The sequence below is a fragment of the Cryptotermes secundus genome, unplaced genomic scaffold (genome assembly GCF_002891405.2).
Source record: "Cryptotermes secundus unplaced genomic scaffold, Csec_1.0 scaffold17, whole genome shotgun sequence".
Lineage (NCBI taxonomy): Eukaryota > Metazoa > Arthropoda > Insecta > Blattodea > Kalotermitidae > Cryptotermes > Cryptotermes secundus.
In genome coordinates this window covers 750,119-772,808 of record NW_019729207.1, presented here as the reverse complement: position 1 = coordinate 772,808, position 22,690 = coordinate 750,119, and the positions used below count along the sequence as shown (strand labels likewise).

General features: G+C 44.6%; 2 protein-coding genes across 2 annotated transcripts in view; both read left to right on the top strand.

Moving 5' to 3' along the window:
- The window catches only part of LOC111865324 (angiotensin-converting enzyme), a 127,511-nt gene extending 126,557 nt beyond the window's left edge, over positions 1-954 (top strand). Inside the window, exon 13 of the mRNA XM_023853238.2 lies at positions 545-954. Within this exon, the coding sequence (XP_023709006.2) occupies positions 545-687 (143 nt within the window). The 3' untranslated portion in view covers positions 688-954. The remainder of the gene's footprint in view (positions 1-544) is intronic.
- Positions 955-8,004: 7,050 nt separating this feature from the next.
- Positions 8,005-22,690, top strand: part of LOC111865331 — a 36,568-nt gene continuing 21,882 nt past the window's right edge. Inside the window, exons 1-5 of the mRNA XM_033751781.1 lie at positions 8,005-8,244; positions 15,664-15,817; positions 17,558-17,684; positions 18,762-18,927; positions 21,005-21,122. Coding sequence (XP_033607672.1) covers positions 15,699-15,817; positions 17,558-17,684; positions 18,762-18,927; positions 21,005-21,122 — 530 coding nt within the window. The 5' untranslated portion in view covers positions 8,005-8,244; positions 15,664-15,698. The remainder of the gene's footprint in view (positions 8,245-15,663; positions 15,818-17,557; positions 17,685-18,761; positions 18,928-21,004; positions 21,123-22,690) is intronic.

Below are 22,690 nucleotides of genomic sequence, written 5' to 3'. Positions count from 1 at the left end.
TATTGTAAGAGGAAAAAAGGTATTGTAACAACACGAAAAACTCCGCAAGGTTCTCTACGCAATCTGATTTTATGACTTCACGTAAGCATCGTAATAAGAATGTTAAATGTCAGAGAAAGTGTCATAACGTTTTCCACGGCAGTTTCTGCACAAATGTCCAGAGGCTGTAATGTAATGAGATAAAGTCATTGCAGTCGGTAGTAACTTAAGCCACTCATACATTAATTCCCAATAACATTCAACTTTTGTTACGTGACACTATTCACTATATCGCCAAACTGTACCGTCCTTTAGCCCTCTGAAGCTTGAAATTAATTGCATAATATTTAAGAATTCGGCTCGTACCTCACAGGGAACACAGTACGTCTCCGCTACAAAGCCCAACCGGTTACTGTTGTTTAGGGAAACAGTCGCTGTTTATTGAGAACCATATGGAACATATAAATACACCGTGGGGATAAAAAAGTGGGTGGTATTTATAGTTACCACTCTGCTTTAAAGAGTGTCCTCATTTTGGCTATGTAACGTACGTGAACTGTTGCAGACGGTGACTACTGTAAACAGAGCATCGAGACGGCCGGGCTGGAGGTTTATGGCGGATATTACAACAGTGCGACAGTTCTCGGCACCTCCACGGCAGCGCTGGCAGCAACGCTTGCTGTCATACTGCGCCATCTCGTCCTCTGACAATCACATTATCAATAGCGAGTAGGAACTTCAAATCTTCACAGAAGAGAAAAAAATAGAACTTTCTTTAGAATAGATTTACAAGTATATAGAGAACTGAACCGCGCGTAAAACAGTATGTGTTATGCTGTACTTGGCAACAACGAATTATTTAATTATTTTCATTCATTACCATTTATGACTCATCATTATTATATGATACTTGAGCAAGCATGTGACGCAGTGTGGTCTGGTAGAGAGACAACAGAATTTGAGAGGAACTTTCTACNCTCTCAAATACATTTTCATGACGCCGTGTTTAATTAATTAAGCACACGGACTTTATTATTATTATTATCATTATCATCATCATCATCATAAAGCGGTAGCATAGTTGGTTGAGGCACTATGCTACAAGCCGGAAAGTCGCGGGTTCGAGTCCCGAATAGGTGGACTTTTTTCAACTGACCTAATCTTTCCAGCCGCAATATGGCCCTGAGGTCCACTCCGAGTCTCCCAAACGTGAGTACCAGAAATCTTTCTGGGGGGTAAGGGGCTGCTGGCGCGTACTAACAACCTCACCGCCATCAGAGTCGAATGTCTAGAAAATGTGGGAGCCTCGACGTTTCATAACCTTATGGGCCTCCTCGGCCTGTTACAGGCCAGATATACATTTTTACATTATTATAAATCTCAGTCTGTACCGAGATGAAGTATGGTGCAACTATACCTAAACTCCCACATACGTCAACAAGACGTGGTGCTTAATAAATTAAGCACATGGATTTTATTATTATTGTTATTGTTACTATTATTATTATATTACAGGGTGTTCTGTCTCTAAGGCTCATGACGTAACAGCCGCATGGAAAATACATTTCAGATTCCCTGAAATTCCGAAGAACATCTTCAGAACACTACGATCCGTGGTATCACAATCACATTTGCACTGCGCATGCGCTGTACTTCAATCAGCAGATTGTTGTATTTCAATATTTTTCAACATCAACTGTTACTGAAGGCACATACAGTAAAGCCGTGTAGATTGGAGGGGGCCCGAAGTTTCGGAGAAAAATATCGCCTCCATCTTCAGAATCTAAGAGTAAACCAAACGACAAACACTAGAAGCAGGCGGCAAGCTCGCTTTTTGTACGGCTTACGATTCTACCTTGAAGATGGAGACGACATGTTACCCCGAATCGTTGGGCTTTCTCCGAACTACTCGGCGTTAAAACCCACGAGGCTGTACTCTTCATAGTCACCGCTGTGGGAACCTCAGATTCATGATTATTATTATTGTTATTAGGCAGTCACTCGCTCATGGAGCTGAGCCCTTCTTGAGAAGCTGCCAGTTGTGCAACTACTCAAGAACTTCCCATCATTTTATGGAACCCGAAGGTTCATTGCCGTGTTCACGAGAGCCCTGCACTGGCCCGTATCCTCAGCCAGATCAATCTAATCCATACCATACAATTCTATCTCTCTAACGTCCATTTTATTATTGTCCACCCACCTACGCCTTGGTCTTCCCAGTCGTCTCTTTCCGTCTGGCTTTCTCACCAATATCCTAAATGTATTCCTCTTCTCCATACATGCCCCATCCATCTCATCCTCCTTGACTTGATCATTCTAATTATACTTGGAGAAGAGTACAAGTTATAACGCTCCTCATTTTGCAGATTTCTCCAACCTCCTGTCACTTCATCTCTCTTCGGTCCAAATATTCTCCTCAACACCCTGTTCTCAAACACCTTCAGTCTGTGTTCCTCCCTCAATGTCAGAGACCAAGTTTCACACCCATACAGAACCACAGGTAAAATTATACTTTTGTATATTCTAATTTTTACGNATTATATGACTACTGTCTTTACGTTGTCTTTAAACTTAATGTGAATACCAGTATCTACACTGTGCTGTGTCTGTAAATGGCCTTGCAGTTGTTGTCTCGGTACATAAAAAATAAAGAATTGAATTATTATTATTATTATTATTATTATTATTGTTATTATTATTATTACTACATATACTTCAGGTGCTAGGCAACGACCGCGAAATAAGCAAATATACAACAGAGGGACTCGGACCCGAAAATGACTGCGCTGGCGAGGGTCAGCACCAATTGTAAACGACAAACCAGTCTTCTCGTCAGAGAGGACGCGTCACATCAACAAACCCGCAACTGTCTGACAGCAACAAAGATCTGATCTTGGGCCCCAGATAGGAGCTTGACGCCAAGACAGACTGACGGGTTGACCGTCGGTCGTAACATAATTTTGGTTCTGACTTTGACCTGTTCCAGTGAGTCAGTTGGTTGGTGAATGAGTGAGTGTGTTAGAGAACTGCTGAGGTTCAGTTGTTGTGAGCTGTTGCTGTGAGAAGCTGGTTGCTGAGGTACGGAGACTGTTCGGGAACCCACAGCAAAGGAACGTCCAACGTTGGAAGCCGCTACCGAGCAACGGCTAGTGAACATGTGAATGTGGACACTAGTGTGTGTAATAGTGATTTGTAAAGTGCAGCCATGCACTGTATCAAAGAGTACAATAAATCCGATTACCAATTCAAACCCAGTCTATGTGCGGTCACTAAAATCATGCGATACTATTATCATCATAATCAGCAGCAGCAGTAGTAGTAGTGGTAGTAGGATTATGACTATATTTTCTACAAGAAATTCCTTAGTGGAGAGCCACACTAGCGGAGTTCCATGTTGTTTTTGTCTCCGTTTAAATAAAACGCCAATCAGCCTAACCTAACCACGGATAGACACACGGCAGACTTTCTACAATGTTTCGGGTCTCGGGTCGTCAGGCGGGTGAAGATTCATTGCTCAAGCACAAGGACAAGATAAAGCTTATCTCCAAGCAGGGAGTAGGCCTGTGCTCGCCAACGACAGCAAGCCTCTCGTCCAGACAAGTCCTGCACTGGACTGGTCACTGTTGCAGCGAGAAGAGGTTGAGCTTAGAACATATATCCATAAATGTCGTTTCTTACTAAAGATTACAACATATGAAGCTGCCAATTACGTAATTTTCTCCAATTATCGCCGTCCAAACGCATGCAGTGTGACCAGTCACGCACACAGAAATGCAACGACGAATTAGGTAAAATTCTACCTTATATTATGGGGTTCCCAGGTTCAAATCTCCACTGGAGATTCTAGGAGGCTTCCTTAGTCTCTCCAGGAAAATGTAGATAGAAATGCCTTAAATCAGGCCACGACCGCTTCCTTCAACAACCTTTCCAATTCATTACTCTTTAATTATCGCATAATCGAAAGTTATAAGGTTATAGGCCTGATGCAAGCTATTGAAAACGTCGTTAAATAAATCAATGCGAGAGACAGTGGGAGGGTCTCAAGCGATTTCCATCGCTGCATCTCCATCAAGCCTATAGAGCTGAGCTGTGATCATACTTGAGAGTTATTGACATGCCGAAGCGGCCTCCGTAGTCTAGGGGTAACGTTCCCACCTCGTGACTCAAGGTACGCGGGTTCAAACCCGGCGGAGGTCGTGGAATTTTAAGGGCGGAAAAATTCGGGGAACAAGTCCTCCGGGAGGGACTTTAAGCCGTGGGTCCCGTGTCGTAGCTTTACGGCAAGTAAAAGAACCTCATGTCTCCAAAGGAGGCCACTGAGCAAAATTACGGACGTTTCCCGCCCAACAGTAGTCTCTAACACCTCTGGTAGATGGGGGAAGCATTAAAGATACCACTCAGCTAGTAGAGGCCGATCTCGCTGGCTGGGCGGGACTGATGGTAAGCACCAGTACCGGTAGGATATAGAGACTGGTAGAATATCACAGAGGGAAGCACAATGGACCAAGACAGGTCTAAGTGCATGGGGAAACCCACCCTCTCCAATAATTAACTAACTAACTAACTACTGACATGCCGTACCATTGACTTTGACACCAGGCGAAGGTCTGTGGTCAGCTTCACGCCCCTGCCGCATACCGCAGTATGCATGAGTCCAAGAGTTCGACGCACTGGTAAAGTGATGGGACAAGCGCATCAGTGTTGTGGAAGGATACGTCGAGAAATAAATGTTTTTTTTTCTAGTTCGAATATGACATATTTTTTACGTTTTGCATCAATTTGAGACCGATTTACTGACTCTTCATTGCACGTTCCTCCGAAACGTCGGTAACAATGTGTAGACAACACATTGGATTAAGGGAGAAACATGAGTATTCTCGAGAAAATAAGTTATATTAAGCTCTGAGGTCACTTCCTGGGTTGCCACATTCATCACTTTTAAATTTACTTACGTTGCGGTATTGAGTCATAGCGTCACTGCGGCGACCGCAACTGCTGATGACATTAGAATGTCAAAGATGGCTGTTTTCTGCTTCGTAGATCCGGTGGGTGAGGAGAAAAATTGCCACAAAATAAGTGTCGCCATGTGTTGCTCCGAGACATAGCAGACAGCCATAAGGCAACGTACTGTTACGTCACAGTCTAACATACAGCGCTACTCGTGTCAGTATTCGCTACTACCTGCAAACGGGGCGTTCTGTTTCCGGTACAGCGTTGCGCCTTTCTGAGGCAAAATCAAACAAAACCATTTAAAGCATACTTTCCTATCGCACAGACTTCTGGTTTTACAAATCTGTGAACAGCATATTGTAGTGTGTAGAGCCGTTTCTAGGCAACGGCTCGGTAGATACGTTCCCGCTGCAGAGGATACGCATGCAAACAAAAATACTGTTGCAATCGGTGGTTTCTAATCGGTCCGTGCAAACGGATAATAAGGAGGATAACTGAAGCTACAATCGCTGAAGTCGTGGAGGGGACGAAAAGGGAACCCAGTGCCTGGGGGTATAACAGGACCGCCCTGTTCCTGGGAGATATAAATAAGGGAACATAGATTATTTATTACTCAATACCGTCACAAAACATCAATAATAATTGTAAGCAGCTATAGAATATACCTTCGCTACATGTTTCGGCCTTCAATAAGGCCATCATCAGGCAAATACTTTAAACATTTTGTTATGGAATTTCATGTTAAATATAAGTCCTAGTGCTAACCTTCCAAGTATATACAATGGAATAAAACGATATGAGTGAATACAAATATAAATTACAATACAAGTTAAAATCTTAAATGATCACTTACTGAATACCGTCACAAAACAACATCAATAACAATAAATAATATGTGATACACAACAGGATGCATTCATTGAAAATTATAGACCTCCAGGTTGGGGGAATCTCGAATCTGAGAGAGTAAAATGTGGTCACGAGTCCCGCGGGAATCGGACCTGAGAATGACTGCGCTGGCGAGGGCCAGCAGCAACTGTAAACTACAGACTCTTTTTCTATTCAGAGACAATGTTACATAAGGACTATGGAAGAAAGTATTCAGTTGAAAAAAAAATGCTGGTCGTGAGTCTCAAGGGGCTTGCCGCCAAGATGAACTGATAGGCGGTAAACCGCCAGTCGTAAAGTAACTCTTAACTCTGAGTAGTTCAGTTGTAAGGGAGCCGCCGTTCAGACAGCACTTGGAACAATCCTACAAGGCTAGTATCATAACTGTGGTCGCGGTGCAAGGGCCAAGGCCACCCCTTATACATTCATTCATCATAACCCACGAGTCGACATTTCTACACTGGAATCAGGCACTTATCTCTTCAAACTATAATGTCTCATAGCCCAGATGACCTTGAACGTAAGAGATGGTTTCTCCGAAACGTCTGTTCCCATCTAACAACCTACATGGCGTCTGGTCACAGAGGACCGTAATCTTGAAAACGAAATTACATCTACAAACAAATGAATAGCGTCTTTACCCCCTCACCCAATAATAATAAGTGCTGTCAGCTACCCTGGTAACGCGACAAGTAATTAATGGGTTCCGGATTAGATGATCCGATTTACTGGGTATTCACCAGGCGCAAGTTCAATTAGTTTTACGGAATCTTGCAGTAACTATAACACCTCTCAACCACGATCAATAATAACATTCTGAAGGGTGCTGTAACTATACCACATAAAATAAAGACTTCGCTTCTCATTTCTTCTGTCTTTGTCGTGTTTTGTCTCCTGGTATCTGATGTCCATTAACCTCCAGTAAGCCTGCTGAGGTAGCTCTTGGCGTACGGAATAGGGGACACGGAATCGAACAGTTGATTTCTCTGTTGTGAAAACGTCCTTTCTATTGTGTTGGTGTAGCCATTGTAACAGAAACATGTGAATCGATGTCTTCAGTAGTTCCTCTGTTGTGATTTTTGAGAACTTCGCTACTACGTAACCGAAGTTACACATTACGTCTGCGCTACAAACCCCAACCGGTTAATGCTGTTTAGGGAAACAGTCGCTGTTTATTGTGAGAACCATATGGAACACATAAATACACTGTGTGGGCAGAATGCAGAGTTCAGTTCGTGCCTCACAGGAAACACATTACTTCTCCGCTACAAAGCCCAACCGGTTAATGCTGTTTAGGGAAACAGTCTCTGTTTACTGTGAGAACCATACGGAACACATAAATACACTGTGTGAGCAGAATGCAGAGTTCAGTCCGTAATTCACAGGAAACACATTACGTCTCCCCTACAAAGCCCAACCGATTAATGCTGTTTAGGGAAATAATCGCTGTTTATTGTGAGAACCATACGGAACACATAAATACACTGTGTGGGCAGAAGGCATAGTTTTAGCATGTTAAAGCAAACAGAATATTCGTGCCCTGCTTCAAGCAATTACGCCACTTTGTACTTATAGAGATTCAGGACGCTATTTCGTATGGGTGTGAAACCTTGTCTCTCACATCAAGGTAGAGACATAAATTGAAGGTGTTTGAAAAAGGTGTTGAGGGGAATTTTTCGACCTAAGTGTGAGGAAGTGGTTACTATGATCAAACCAGCGTTAAGTATGGAAAATATGTAGCAAGCGTGAAGAAAAAAATACAAAATCTGTGTCGAAAAAAACAGAAGCAAGGCAACGCTTGGGAGACACAGGACTAGATGGTAGGAAAATATTAAAAAGAGGCTTAAGGAAATAGGATGGGAGAATGTGTACTGCACTCGTGTTGTTCAGGACAGTGGGCTCCTATGAACACAAATACGAGCCGTCAGAGAAGAATTGCTTTCCTAACTGTGTAACTATCAGCTTCCCAAGAATGACTGTGCCCTATGGCGTCAGGTGATATTTCAGCGTGGATCTGTTCCATGAGAAGGAGCAGGACGGATTGTTGCTGTCCGGCCGGAAACGCATCCTTCATTAAATTCTAAGCTAGGGACAAATTACTGAATGAGTCGGTGGAACGGCAGAGAGGGGAACCAGAGCTCGGGGGGGGGGGAGGAAACAGAACTGACTGTGGATGAGGCCTGAAGGTCTGTGTGACATCTTTAGACGTCGGGCGAGGACGGTTTCGCTTTTTGTTATAAAGTTCCACTTATTTTCCCTACTCCTGTACAAAGTGACATTTTGAATAACTTTTAAACCCAAGTGACCTGATTTTTCTGCCAACAACTACTACTTGTTGTGTGAAGATTATGTTGCAATGTCGGACTTTCGTCACTGAAAAAAGGGCACATCTCGACGGTGGAATAAGCTAAGTTGCCGTGAATACAGGTAGGCTGAATTTCTATTATTCCTCGTTAACATCTGTGACTTCACAGATAATACTCACTGTCACTGAAACCACTGTTAAGTCCTGCTTAACACTGTAAACCCTGTCAGACATGTATTTGAACCTTAAATTACTGACCCTTATAGCTACTGCATTCCCATTAGTAAGCTACCAGAAGTTACATTGTTCTGCCTTTTCAAGTATTGGAAGCTATTGCACAAACGCACTGCAATTTTCAGATGTTTTATAACAAATCTTTCCATCTACTTCTGGGTTTTACAAAGTCTCTCTGACATTTGGGGTTATAGAAATATAGTAATTTTGGCAGTCCTTTCAAGCCCAGTGGTTATTAAATGTACCAAGTGCTTTAACATACTAAAACTCTGCATTCATCGAGGTACGGACTGAACTCTGCATTCTGCCCACACAGTGTATTTGTGTGTTCCGTATGGGTCTCACAATAAACAGCGACTGTTTCTCTAAACAGCATTATCCGGTTGGGCTTTATAGCGGAGATGTAATGTGTTTCCTGTGAGGTACGCCTGAATCTACATTACTTAAATGAATTTCGGGCTTTGAGAGGTTACTGTTGACTTGATTAACATTTTTCTTCGTTATAATGAAGTCAGGAGTTGGCATATCTCTGTCAGTATAGCAATGGGCTACAGGTTGGACGGCCGAGGTTCGATTCTCAGCAGGGGAAGGTTAAGAATGGTGGAGCTATACCTCCATACCGCCATGTCTCTCCATGGCATGGTTCTTAATTAATTCGTCCCAGGATAACTTAATCACAAAATTTTCCTGGACGGATTGAAGACAAACATGAGAAGCCTTAGAAGATCAGTGCCCAATATTCGAACTGGAAATTTCCCAAATTGAGGTCAGAAGCATTATCGCTTGATCTGACCTGCTCGGTAGGTTTTCCGTGGTTTTCCTCAGTCCCTAAAGGCAAGCTCCGGGATATCACATAAAAACAGGCTACGGCCATTTCCACCCATATCCTTTCCAATTCATGTCGTGTGACCTACTGACAGCGTCGTTAAACAAACAATCCTGAAGATGCCAAAGACGGAATGCCATCCGTTTACTTGAGTATGGAAATGATGCAGTGGGATGCTTACATGACGTAACGGTGGGGAGGACACACTGGATAGTAGCAAAAAAACGAATCTGCCTGGTAAAACAGAACTCCATATGGCACGAAACATGTGACAAGACTTGTTGCTAAGGTCACATGTTGGGTAGCTTGGGTAGCAAGTCCCTTAGTGTATGGAAACCGGCCCCTAAAAGTCCCTAAGAGCCTCTAACACATGGCCGTAATGGCGCTGGACGTGACTCAGTACGCGCATGCGCAGGTTCGCGGAAGGGTACTAATTCTACCGGCAGATGGATCTGCCTTCATTTTCATAAAAATCCTTGTTTATAAGAGTTTCTTGAAGCCCGCTTTTAACATTATTATTCGAAATTGTAGGAATTTATCGAAGTATGGTGCTTGTCCCGCTAATAAACACTGTACTTCTGCTCGGGGCGCCTGTGCTGCCAACCCGGTGGGTAAAGATCTCAATATATTTGCAAAATTGGACCGTTTTTCTCGCAATCACATTCTATAATCTTCTACCTAAAATTGTTAATAATTTCTTGTGACTGTCTCTACAGCCCCCTTGGGCCCTGGCCTCTGATTTTTCAGTTTCATATCATTTTACAGATGGCAGGACTCCTTGGACGAGTGATCAGCTCATTGAAAGGCCTCTACCCAAACACAGGACAACACAAACACTGAATAAACGCATACACACACCAAACATCCATGCCTTGAGTGGGAACCGAACCCACGACCCCGGCTTCCGAGCGAGCGGAGACAGTACATGCTTTAGACCGCCAGGCTACCGTGACCGGCATTTGTTAATAATATTTGTTTAATATTCTTGTGTTATGTAGTTCTTAATTCTTGCGTTCTTTGTGTATTTTTCAGTTCTGTTTTTGTCTGTTCGCTTTTTTCTGTATTAATGTGTTTCCTTTCTCCAGTGTGTGCCTGCAATTTGTCTCTTGTCTTTATGTTAAGTTTGTCCTGTACCTGTGCTGTGTCTGCAACTGGCCTTGTGTACCTGTTGACTCAACACGTAAATAATAAAGAACTGAACTGAATTATTATTGTTAGTTTTGGACCTCACGACAGATCACAGTGGCCGCGGGGTCTAAGGCATGAACCGTCTTCGCCCGCTCGAACACTGGGATCGTGAGTTCGAATCCCACTCGAGGCATGGATGTCTGCGTACGTTTATTCTGTTTTATTCTGTGCGTAGGTAACGGCCTTGCGACGGGCTGATTCCTGTCCAAGAGGTCCTACCGACTGTGTATTGATTAAAAAACTGAAAAAGCGGCCAAGGCCCACATGGGCTGTAAGGCAGAGTGGTATCAGTGGTAACTGCCTTAAAAAGTCCACATGACCTGCATTAATGATGATTTTATTCTTAGCTTCCAACAGTTTCCTCAGCCCACTTAAAAAATTAAAGTTTTCAATGCAGTTATAGTCCATATTGTAACCTTTTATCGTATTGTGACACCGTGAAGTCTTGGAAATAAATTCCAGCATTTCGGACGCCATGTAGTTTGGTAAACCGCTACCAACGTCTTGAGAAGGAAGATGGTACCTCCAGCCTGAGTGTAACAGAGTAAGCTGGGGGTAACTCTATACCGCTCTTTCACACACTGGCCTTACTCCTGCATCCTGAACACGGAGGCGACAAGTTCGTCCGAAACATTATTAACAGCAACAAACTAAACGCCATCACATCCCAGAAGTTTGCAATAAGCATAATTCTCGCTGTGAAAGCCTCAAACCTCATATTCCCTGAATTTTTTCTTGTAACTTCGTTAAAAATCCCTGTATTCAAGACAAAAATGTGCCACATAAATGGCTAAGAGACGCTGTGCTCCCGCTGTTTAGGAAGCAGTTACGAATATGATAGAAGATGGCAGCTGCTGACCATATGCTTAGGCATTATAGTAGTGTCCATCTACCTCCATCTACCCCCAAAATCCTCTAGATAGCAGCGCTACTTGGTGCCTATTATCTTTATGTCGAGTTCACTCTACATCGTACCTAACAGCTTTCTTTGCAGAACTTTTCGATTTACTTAAGTTAGGCATTTATTACTGGTTCCAGTTGAAATTTCAACGGGCTCTATGCTAGTTTTCTTTTTTTTTTAATTCGCTTGGGGGGGGGGTGGAGTCCAGCTAGGTCCACTCGGCACGGCGGCCATTGATTGGCCTATTGTAGCCTGCCCCGGGTGATTATGATGGAGAATTTGGTGGAATGAAGATTGGCAGGGGAAACCGAAACACTCGGAGAAAACCCGCCCCAGCGCCACTTTGTCCACCACAAATCCCACTTGACCAGACCGCGGGATCCAACCCGGGCCGCCGGGGTGGGAAGCCAGCGACTAACCGATTGAGCTATGGCGCGGCCAAAAATCTGGTAGCACCGGGAATCGAACCCGGACCTCTGGATCTGTAGGTAGGAACTCTGACCACTAGACCACAGAGGCGGTCATTTCTATGCTAGTTAATTATAACATCTATGAAGCTGGTGATCGAGTCGAGATAGCTCAGTCGGTATAGCAAAGGTCTATAGGCTGGGTTCGATTCCTGGCACTGTAAAGTTTTTCTCTTCTCAACAGCGTCCAGACCGGTTCTGGGCCCACCCAACGTCCTCTCCAATGGATACCGGGGGCTCTTCCCTCGGGGGTAAAGCAGCCGAGGCGTAAAGCTGATCACTCACATCCATCTAGTGCCGAGGTCAAGAATGATGGAGCTATACCTCCACCCCCCCCCCGTTCGATTTGTGGGGTGGGGAACTGTCGTGGAGGAGCGACCAGGAACCTTGCCCTCGATATTCAGGTCGAATTCGAAGAATTCTCGCCCACAAACGATTGAGGACTCCAAGATAATAATCAGAATTCACTGTTTCACCTTCTGCCAGAAATTCCTTGTGAATGATTCCTTTGGAATCGAAGAAAACGGTTAGCAGTGTCTTTACTCGACTCTTTTGCATGCGCACTTTCTTTGGTTTCGGCTTCTTTGGGCTCAACCACGCTGCACTGTGCCGCTTTGTGAGAGGCTCATATTGAGAACGCCATGTCTCGTCACCAGTAACAATAGATTTTGTAAATTTTGTATCACTTTGGGCCGACCGTAACATGTCTTTGCAGTGTTCCACTCTGGCATGTTTTTCATTGCCTGACAGCGCGTGCGGTACAAACCGCGCACAGACCTCCCGTTTGCCCTAATCCTCGGTCAAAATTTGATGCACAGTACTTTTTGGTATTCTCAAAAGCTCCTCGATGAGTCTTGCGAAACACATCTGTCTGATGAAAGGATTTCGGTCACTTTTTCCACATTTTCTTCAGTGCGACTTGTTCTCGGCTTTGATGCACGTGGAGCGTCTTCAATGTCCTCCCTGCCGTCACGAAATATGGCATACCATCGAAAAATGTTCGAGCGACTCAAACAACCACAACCGTACACACTTTTCATCATTTCGTACGCTTCTCCGGCTGTCTTGGCTAATTTCAAACAAAATTCGATGTTGGCTCTCTGTTCAACCGCCATTTTCCGACGAGCGTCAGAACAGTACTGTTACATTCAAGGTCAGAACACATGATGCAGCGATGCTTGCGCTTTGAAATTATACACAGCCACAGCTGAAACTTCAAGAATCTTAACGCCACAACTCGCCAACAGATGGCACTGCAAGGGGGGGGGGAGAGAGAGAGAGAAGAGAGAGTCCTAACGGATCCTGGACACTCCGTGTATTTCTGACTTACTCGTATTCATAGTGTCAACAGAATCCCGAGCGGGTTAACGTGGCAGTCGCGCTCGAGGCTCATATTCGGGAGGTATTTAGTTCAAATCTCGGCCCTGAGACCTGTTATCCTGTGTATGATTTTCCATGGTTTTCTTCAGTCCCCCAGCCAAATGCCTCCATTATACATCCATTGGGCTATGACAGTTTTCATCCGAATCATTTCCGATTTATCATCCATCTATCAACCTTCCAATTTACACCGTGTAGTCCAGCTCTGACAGCAAAAACCCCTAAAATTATTAAACAAAAATAATTTAAATGAACTGTTACTTAAAGGACCTTAATGAGGGTAAATATTTCTGTGTTGCACTGCTGCAAGTGACAGGCCCAAAATGAACGGCCTGCAGGTTAGTATAAACCACGCCCAGCACCCCTACAATACCTTCTTTCAGCGGCATCTACTACCAGGTCACCCAAATATACTACCACATGACCCAACCTGCAAACCAAAATTTCACAGCGGACTGGGGTGTCCCGCCTAGTCACGAAGTGTGTCATCAAGTAAACCCACACATTACAATACACTGTACCATTTGCTATGAAGTACATCAAATTATATACACAAGAGAACTCTGTTTCGCAAATTCGAGTCTGCCTGAAATAATGATACGATATATCGAACCTTACAACATCCTGCTACACAGAATGAATCTTACGTCAGCATTAATATGCAAAAAATACGTATTTTAAACATACTGAGGCCTCTTCATACATAGCAGGTAATCCCCCCTTCTCCACAGCGCCCAGACTGCTTCTGGTCTCACCCAGCCTCTTATCCAGTGGGTACCCTAAATTCTCTCGCTAGGAGTGAAACAGCCGGGACGTAAAGCTTACCATTTACCTCCATCTAGTATCGAGGTTAAAAATGGTGGAGCTATACCTCCTTTTCCCCACATGTGTCTTCATCGCGTGGTGCTTAATCCGTCACAGGAGTAACTTTAAAATGTCTTGCATCATTCTTTGTGCCACTAACAGTTTGCTGGAACAAAATTTTAGCAAAGTAAATAATGTGGCATGTAGACCCGTCGCTAAGCAGTGACTCTGTAAACAGAGGCCGTTTCTGGGCAACAGCGCGGTAAACACGATCCAGTTTCTATCCAGCAGATTCTTAATAATACAACAGTTGGACTAGTACAATGAAAACGGGGTGGTCTATGCCGAGATGTTATAAGCAAGGCTGTGAAGAGAGGATCTGAGAGCGAGAAGCTGAAGAATCCCCGCTGTTAGAAGCCGTTGCCAGGGAATGGCTAGTGAAGACAACAGGCTGGGGAAGTCCTAGCGGGTGCTGTGGTCATTTGTGAAGTGCGTAGATTAACGGTGGGGCTGTACCTGCTTGTATTTACGAGTTGTGTGTTAAGGTGGTCAATAAATACAATTACTAACCCAAACCCCGTCTACAGTCACACACACGCACGTGACAATAATTTGATTTGGGATTACTAAGTTTCAGGACGTCGTACATTGTTTGGTATTCCGAAAGAACACAACGTTTTGGACAATGGGGTCTGTTTCCGCCCTCAGATGAAATATGCTACATAATACAGTATATTAAACGGGTACTTAAGTTTTACATATATTTATCGCCGTCAAGAATTACCATATTCGGGAAGCTGCCAATGTCCGATCAACTCATTTCGCAAATATAGCGGCAGGCGCGCACTCGCAACTAACTCGAGGTTTTCACGGCACTGGATGTCGGCGCTGTGGCCTTATGGGCTATGATGCCGTGTATAGACGCCAGCGCAGCGACGTTAACCTGAAAATGTAGGCGGAATTTTTCTCCGATACATTTGCACCTAACATACTACACGCTGTACTAACCCAGAAGACTACAATGAAATCCTCAAACCCCACAGGGCGTGTAAACTGCATATAATTTGAGATTTGAAATTCTCACAGCGATGTCCATGAAGATTACGGCGTTGTGCGATGTGACGCCGTATAATCAGGTAAAAAATATATTTTTTTTAATTCGCTTAGTGGAGGGTGGAGTCCAACTGGGTCCACTCGGCACGGCGGCCACTGATTGGCCTATTGTAGCCTGCCCCGAGTGATTATGATGATGGATAATTTGGTGGAATGAAGATTGGCAGGAGAAACTGAAGTGCTCGGAGAAAACCCGTCCCAGCGTCACTTTGTCCACCACAAATCCTATTTGACCAGACACGGGATCGAACCCGGGCCGCCGCGGTGGGAGGCCAGCGACTAACCGCTTGTGAGCTATGGCGCTGCCGTATAATCTGGTAGGTTCTAACCATCGTTTCGGAGGAACCTGCTGCTTTCATCTTCAAGAAATAGTACTGACTCTTCTGCCCTGAAAACAGTGGCAGAAGGTGTAATACAATAAATCATTCCCAATTTTTCGGTATAACTTGATGACTCAATCGTAATTGTAGAACACACAACCCTTATACCCTGAAGATGGAGGCAGCAGATTCCTCCAAAACGGTGGTAAAACTATCAGCATACACGGTGTCACGTGTTACAAGACAATAATTTTCAGCGTGTTTATTGTATTATGACGAAGCAAAATGTGTTCACTTCGATATTGCAGGGTCACAGAGGGCAGAGCAGTTGTTAGGATGACGGATGCATAACGAGGCCGCTGCTATGACACCCCTGGCCCTTGCAACACTGCTGCTCGCAGTAGGGACGGTGCTGAGTGTTGCAGAGTTAACAGGAGAAAACGTATGTCACAAGCGAGAGACGTAAGTTCCTCATATTCGGCACAACTAACTTCGTGGAACTGAGGCCACCTTAAGAAGCTGCCAGTTGTGTACCTATTCTAGAACTTCCCAACATTTTATGTAACCCGATGGTTCATTAACGTTTTCACAAGAGGTCTCCACTGGTCCATATTCTGGGCCAGATCATCCAGTTCATACCACTCACATCCTATCTCTCGAAGATAAATTTTAATATTATCCATCCATCTACGACTTGTGTCTCCCAAATGGTCTCTTTCCTTATGGTTTTCCCACCAATATCCTATACGCATTCCTCTTTACCCCATTCGTTCTATACGCCCTGCCCATCTCATCCTCCTTGACTTGATCATTCTAATTATACTTGGAGAAGAGTACAAGTTATGAAGGTCCTCATTATGCAGTTTCCTCAAACCTCCTGTCACTTCATCTCTATTCGGTCCAAATATTCTCCTCAGCACCCTGTTCTCAAACACCCTCAGTATATGTTCCTCCCTTAATGTCAGAGACAAAGTTTCACACCCATACAGAACCACAGGCAAAATTATAGTTTTGTATATTCTAATCTTTATGTTTTACGCCATTTTCGGCATAATGAAACGTATTCATGTTATTCTGTTCGGTGGAGGAGGAGGAGGGTTGTCTTACGACGCTGGACCATATAGCGTCGCGTGCAAGCATGATGCCAGCTGAATGATGAGTCGAAAAGAATGTAGAAGGAAGGGGCTGTGGGTACTGTCCAGGCATTTGTCTGGAGGGACTGCAGAAAACCATGATAAACCTCAGTCAAGATAGCCGGTGTTCCGCCGAGATCCGAACCAAGCACCTCTCTAAAGCGAATCTACAGCGTTATCGCTATGCGAACCTGCTCGGAGGCGGCGACTATAAACGTTACTGCCTTCTGGAAAAGGACGCCGTGCAGTCTGGTAGATATTTACCGAAGCTTCGGAGGAGCCTCCGCATCCATTGACCTTGAGAATGGGGCAGCAGGTTCTTCCGAAATGTCGTAATATATCAGATCCCATCCCATATGGGATCTGATACATGCCAAGCCACAATAATATCTTCATATTATTGTGGCTTGGGACTATACCCCTCATGCTTGTGTGGGTCCCGTTTATTTTAAGATCCATTTTAATATTAGCTATACAAAACTATAATTTTTCCTGTGGTTCTGTATGGGTGTGAAACTTGGTATCTGACATTAAGGGAGGAACACAGACTGAGGGTGTTTGAGAACAGGAGAATATTTGGACCGAGGAGAGATGAAGTGACGGCAGGCTGGAGAAAACTGCATAATGAGGAGCTTCATAACTTGTACTCTTGTACAAGTATAATTAGAATGATCAAGTCAAGGAGAATGAGGTGGGCAGCGCATGTAGTACGAATGGGGGAGAAGAGGAATGCATGTAGGATATTGGTGGGAAAGCCAGAATACACTACTAGGAAGACAAACATGTAACTGGGTGGATAATGTTAAAATGGATCTTAGAGATGAGATGGTATGGATTGGATTGATGTGGCTAAGGATAGGGACCAGTGGGGGGCTCTTGTGAACACGGCAATGAAAACCTTCGGGTTCCATAAAATGCTATGAAGTTCTTGAATAGTTACACAACTGTCAGCTTCTCAAAAACGGTTCAGATCCATGGAGTCAATTTGCTTCTTAATATGATTAACATTTCTTCTGCGACCGGATGTTCCAAGCTGCACGGCTTCCTGACATGTGTGTGTTCTCTCCAGGTATACTGTCACTTTGCGGGTAACGGTGAAGGAGCCTGTGCACGTCAAGACCTACACGTGGTGCCTAAAGGTACCACCTCGCTGCACCAAGTACAAGGTCGAGATGAGAGACAGAATCAAGATTCAGGTCAGTGGCACACAACACCCTCAGTTCCAGACCCCCTGACTTCTCGACCCTTCTCCTGAAACCTCGGGCACTGGTGGTTCCTCAAACTGTGGCGTTTTGGAAACTGTTTCTGTTTCCTTCTTCGGGTGGCAGGATAAGCATGGAAACTTATTGTCTGGCACCTTTGCTGAGCTAATTTCAAAACCTTGCCACAGAGTAGCAAACTCCTGCCACAGATAGGCTCAAACTTCTGGAACAGCTACGTTAAAAACTTGGCCATAGATGGTCTCAAACTCCTGCCAAAGCTAGACAAATTTTGGCACAACCAGGTTCAAATCTTACGAGAGCTAGTCTCAAACTTTCGCCGGAGCTGGCGGCAAAATCTTGCCATAGTTAGTTTCAAACTTTCGCCGGAGGTGGCGGCAAAATCTTGCCAGAGTTAGTTTCAAACTTTCGCCGGAGGTGGCGGCAAAATCTTGCCAGAGTTAGTTTCAAACTTTCGCCGGAGGTGGCGGCAAAATCTTGCCAGAGTTAGTTTCAAACTTTCGCCGGAGGTGGCGGCAAAATCTTGCCAGAGTTAGTCTCAAACTTTCACCGGAGCTAGTCTCAAAATCTCGCCAGAGTTAGTCTCAAAATTTCGAATGTGCTAGTCTCAAAATTTCGAAAGAGCTAGTCTCAAAATCTTGCCAGAGTTAGGCTCAAACTTTCACCGGAGCTAGTCTCAAAATCTTGCCAGAGCTAGTCTTAAACTTTCGCCGGAACTAGTCTCAAACCCTGAGAACTGTCCGAGTGGCTCAAACGCGAAGAGTGGGAGTGACCTATGAAGCACATATAGATATAAGCTTAAGTGCCCAAGTAATATCTACTGGTAACAAAAATAAAAATGTCGCTTACATTAGCGTCTTGATATTCAGTTGCTGCTAATCTTAAACCTTGTGGAGGTAACTGCCAGGCCTGAAAAGGAAAGAAGTGAAAAGTAAAGTTGTCCCTGTGCTTAATAAGTACCGCACCATTCTAAACCTCATAAGCAGATTACGGGGAGCAGTTAGCATCACGCTCCGGCCAATGTTGGTTACGTCTGTGTCCGATGTCTTTCAGACGGAGGTCCGGGAGCGAGTGGTGGATGTCTGCTGTGCAGGATATGCATTGGACTGGACGGAGACGCAATGCCTCCCCGTGTGTAAGGGATGTCTGCACGGCGTCTGCGCCACCCCAGACACTTGCTCCTGCGAGCCTGGCTATACGGGCGACCGCTGTGACATCGGTAAGGGATCAGTGAGATATATAGCATACTCGTACATGGGGACGTGAAAAATGCTTGCATGGTATTATTCTGAATATGTGAAGGGAAGAAATGCTTGGGAGATCAAGCAGTAGGTGAGGGAATAATATTAAAATGGAACTTCAGAAGAAATATGATGTGAAGGTGCGGACTATATTCATCTCGCTCAGGATAGGGATCAACAAAGGGCTCTTGTCCAAAGAAAAATTACTTTCATGACCCCACAGAGGGCGGAAGGGGGAGGTATGTTTCGACTCTTTACAGATCATGAAATTCTCAATATAAACTCTGCACTGCTCTGACGGTGACCCTGTAGAATTCCTTCCAGTGCGCGAATTACTTTACGTATTTATGTTATGACACTAAAAATTAGAATTTTAATTTCGCATGTGGTTCTGTATGCATGTGAAACATGTTCTCTGACATTATGTGACGAACCTAGACTGACGTTGTTTGAGAGCAGGGTGTTGAGAATATTTGGACCGAGGAGGTGAAAGCCGATGAAGCAAACGAACACAGCTTCAGCCCTTAGGATGTGTGCAAGCCGAATATAGTCTGGTCCCACCCCCTTTTCCTCCAGGCCTTCTTCTTAAGCTTGTGGACCTTTACCACTGGATAGCACCACGTTTCATTCACCGTGAAGATGGCGATTAAAACGTATTTCGAAACGCTGAAAAGCCTTGCACATACGAGGCGGATCAACCCCGAAAATCGAGTCAAAATGTAGGGGCAGACTGCGAACACTTGAAGACAAGAAGTCTGGACGTGTCAACAGAATTCAGATTTACACATTTCCATACACATTACAATAATAAACCCTCGCTAATTCGGTTAGTTAATCAGGATGTCGGATAATCCGGATGAAAAAACGAAAAATTCTGTTCACAGAAGAGTAACATACTTTAAAAGATACATGAAAGTTAGGAAGGTAGATAAGTCAACTGAGGTGTACGTGGTAGCGTAGTTGGTTGAGGCACTATGCTACGAGTAGGCATGTCGAGGGTTCGATTCCTGATGAGATCATTGGATTTTTCAATTTACCTAATCCTTCCAGCCACGCTATGGCCCTGGGATCGACTCAGCCTCCAACACTAATGAGTACCAGAAATCTACCTGGGGAGTAAAGAACGGCCGGCGCGTAAGGCTGACAATCTCACCGCCATCTGTGAGCCGATTGTCTAGAAAATATGGCAGCCTCGACGTCTCACAACCGTATGGGCCTCCACAGCCTGTTACAGGGATAGTTTTACTTAACCTCACCGCCAGCTGTGAGCCGACTGTCTAGAAAATGTGGGAGCCTCGACGTCTCACAACCGTATGGGCCTCCACAGCCTGTTACAGGGATAGTTTTACTTAACCTCACCGCCAGCTGTGAGCCGACTGTCTAGAAAATGTGGGAGCCTCGACGTCTCACAAACCTCTGGGCCTCCACGGCCAGTTATTTGGATAGCTTTACTTAACCTCGCCGCCATCTGTGAGCCGACTGTCTAGAAAATGTGGGAGCCTCGACGTCTCACAACCCTATGGGCCACCACAGCCTGTTACAGGGATAGTTTTTCTTAACCTCACCGCCATCTGTGAGCCGACTGTCTAGAAAATGTGGGAGCCTCGACGTCTCACAACCGTATGGGCCACCACGGCCTGTTACAAGGATAGCTTTATTTAACCTCACCGCAATCTGTTAGCCGACTGTCTAGAAAATATGGGAGCCTCGACGTCTCACTACTCTATGGGCCACCACGGCCTGTTACAAGGATAGCTTTACTTAACCTCACCGCCATCTGTGAGCCGACTGTCTAGAAAATGTGGGAGCCTCGACGTCTCACAACCCTATGGGCCACCACAGCCTGTTACAGGGATAGCTTTACTTAACCTCACCGCCATCTGTTAGCCGACTGTCTAGAAAATGTGGGAGCCTCGACGTCTCACAAACCTCTGGGCGTCCACGGCCAGTGATAGGGATAGCTTTACCATTTATGTTTTGTGAATTAACGACAACCAAGTTATGGATGTGCCACTCTAAAGTAAGAAAGTCGGACTCTGTTGCATGCCACATCAGAGTGCCCCGAAGGTCTGTGGGGCCCAGCCTGTGGACTACAGTGCCAGTGCCGGAACGCAGCCACCTGCAACCACATCAGCGGAGACTGCAAGTGCACCGACGGTTGGAGGGGCTCCCTGTAAGTCACTCACACGTCATATGGAATCACTACTTGGTACATGGGCACACGAAACATAGATACAGTATGACTGACAACCGCCAGTAAAAAGAACCTGTATTCTGCTTACATCCTGTATCTTTGTTTCGTGTGTTTCTCACAATGCACAGCGATTCTTACGTGAAACACCATCAACCGTTTGGTCTTTGTAATACATACGCAGTGTTTTTGTGTTATAAAACCTATACAGAGTGTCCCAGGAGGAAAGGTCAGTATTCTAAGTCATAGTATCGGTCATTCTCACCAAAGAAGAAAAATTGTATATGTGTGAGGAGCATTCGGTATATAATGCCTATTTTTTTAATTAAAACTACTACAGATACAGAAAGCGTCGATGGATGTCAATGGGTGTAATTTGTTCGGCAGTGAGAAATTCAATAACACATTTCTCTTTCATACTCACTTCTATGTCAGACACCATTTTGGTAGACCGCTCTGCTGTCGCTATCTGTCGCACGACAACCAAACTAACAGTACATTGGCGGGAAGGTTCAACCTTTACTACAACACCACCAACATCCAGGTCAGTCGTTACATATTAACACAAAAAAATAGGAGGCATTATATACGGAACGCCCTTCGTGCATGTGTCCCATTCCGAACGATTTCCGAGATACAGCTGTTTCATTGTACAGTTCCAAAATTGTTGATAAGAAAGAGATATTGCGTGCTGTTTCTAATACCGGTATTCATTGTTCAAGGGACAAAGCTGGTACAGTTTACCTAACACAATACATTTTCGAAAAATCCACCATCAACATCAATGCACTTTGCAACTCGTGTGAGGACACGGCGTGTTACTCGTCTGTACAGTGCACAGTACAGTACTGTCAAGAATTATTTCATCACCACGTCATCCGGACCGGCTCTGGGGCCCGCCCAGTTTCCTATCCAATGGGTACCGGGGCTCCTTCCCGGGGGCATGAAAATTACCACTCATCTCCAATTAGTGCCGAGGTTAAGAAAAATGTGGCTCTATACATATTTTACCCTTACTGTTGTATCACTGGGGGCACGCAGTAGCGTAGTTGGTTCAGACAAGCGGGAAGGTCGCGGGTTCGATTTCTGATATCATTGGATTTTTCAATTGGCCTAATCCTTCCACCCGCAAATATGGCCCTGGTGTCGACTCAGCCTCTAACAGAAGTGAGTATCAGGAATCTTCCTGGGGGAAAGGGCGGCCGGCGCGTAATGCTGACCTCACTGCCATCTGTGAGCCACTTGTCTAGAAAATGTGGGAACCTCGACGTTTCACAACCCTATGGGCCTTCACGGCCTGTTACAGCGATAGCTTTACATTTTTTATCTTTACTATGGTACAATACCATTATTATATTATGAAACCAATAAAGGGATATTAAGCAACGTTATGAAACATTTAAACCATTAAAAAATAAGCGAGTGTCTTAACAGGGATCGTCAGCAGTTATGGTTGCGACACCCTCAGCACTTATACACAAAATAAAAATAAAAACAGAAACACGCTTTTTAAAATGGCCCATCTCCCATGTCTCGTCGAAAGACAGGAG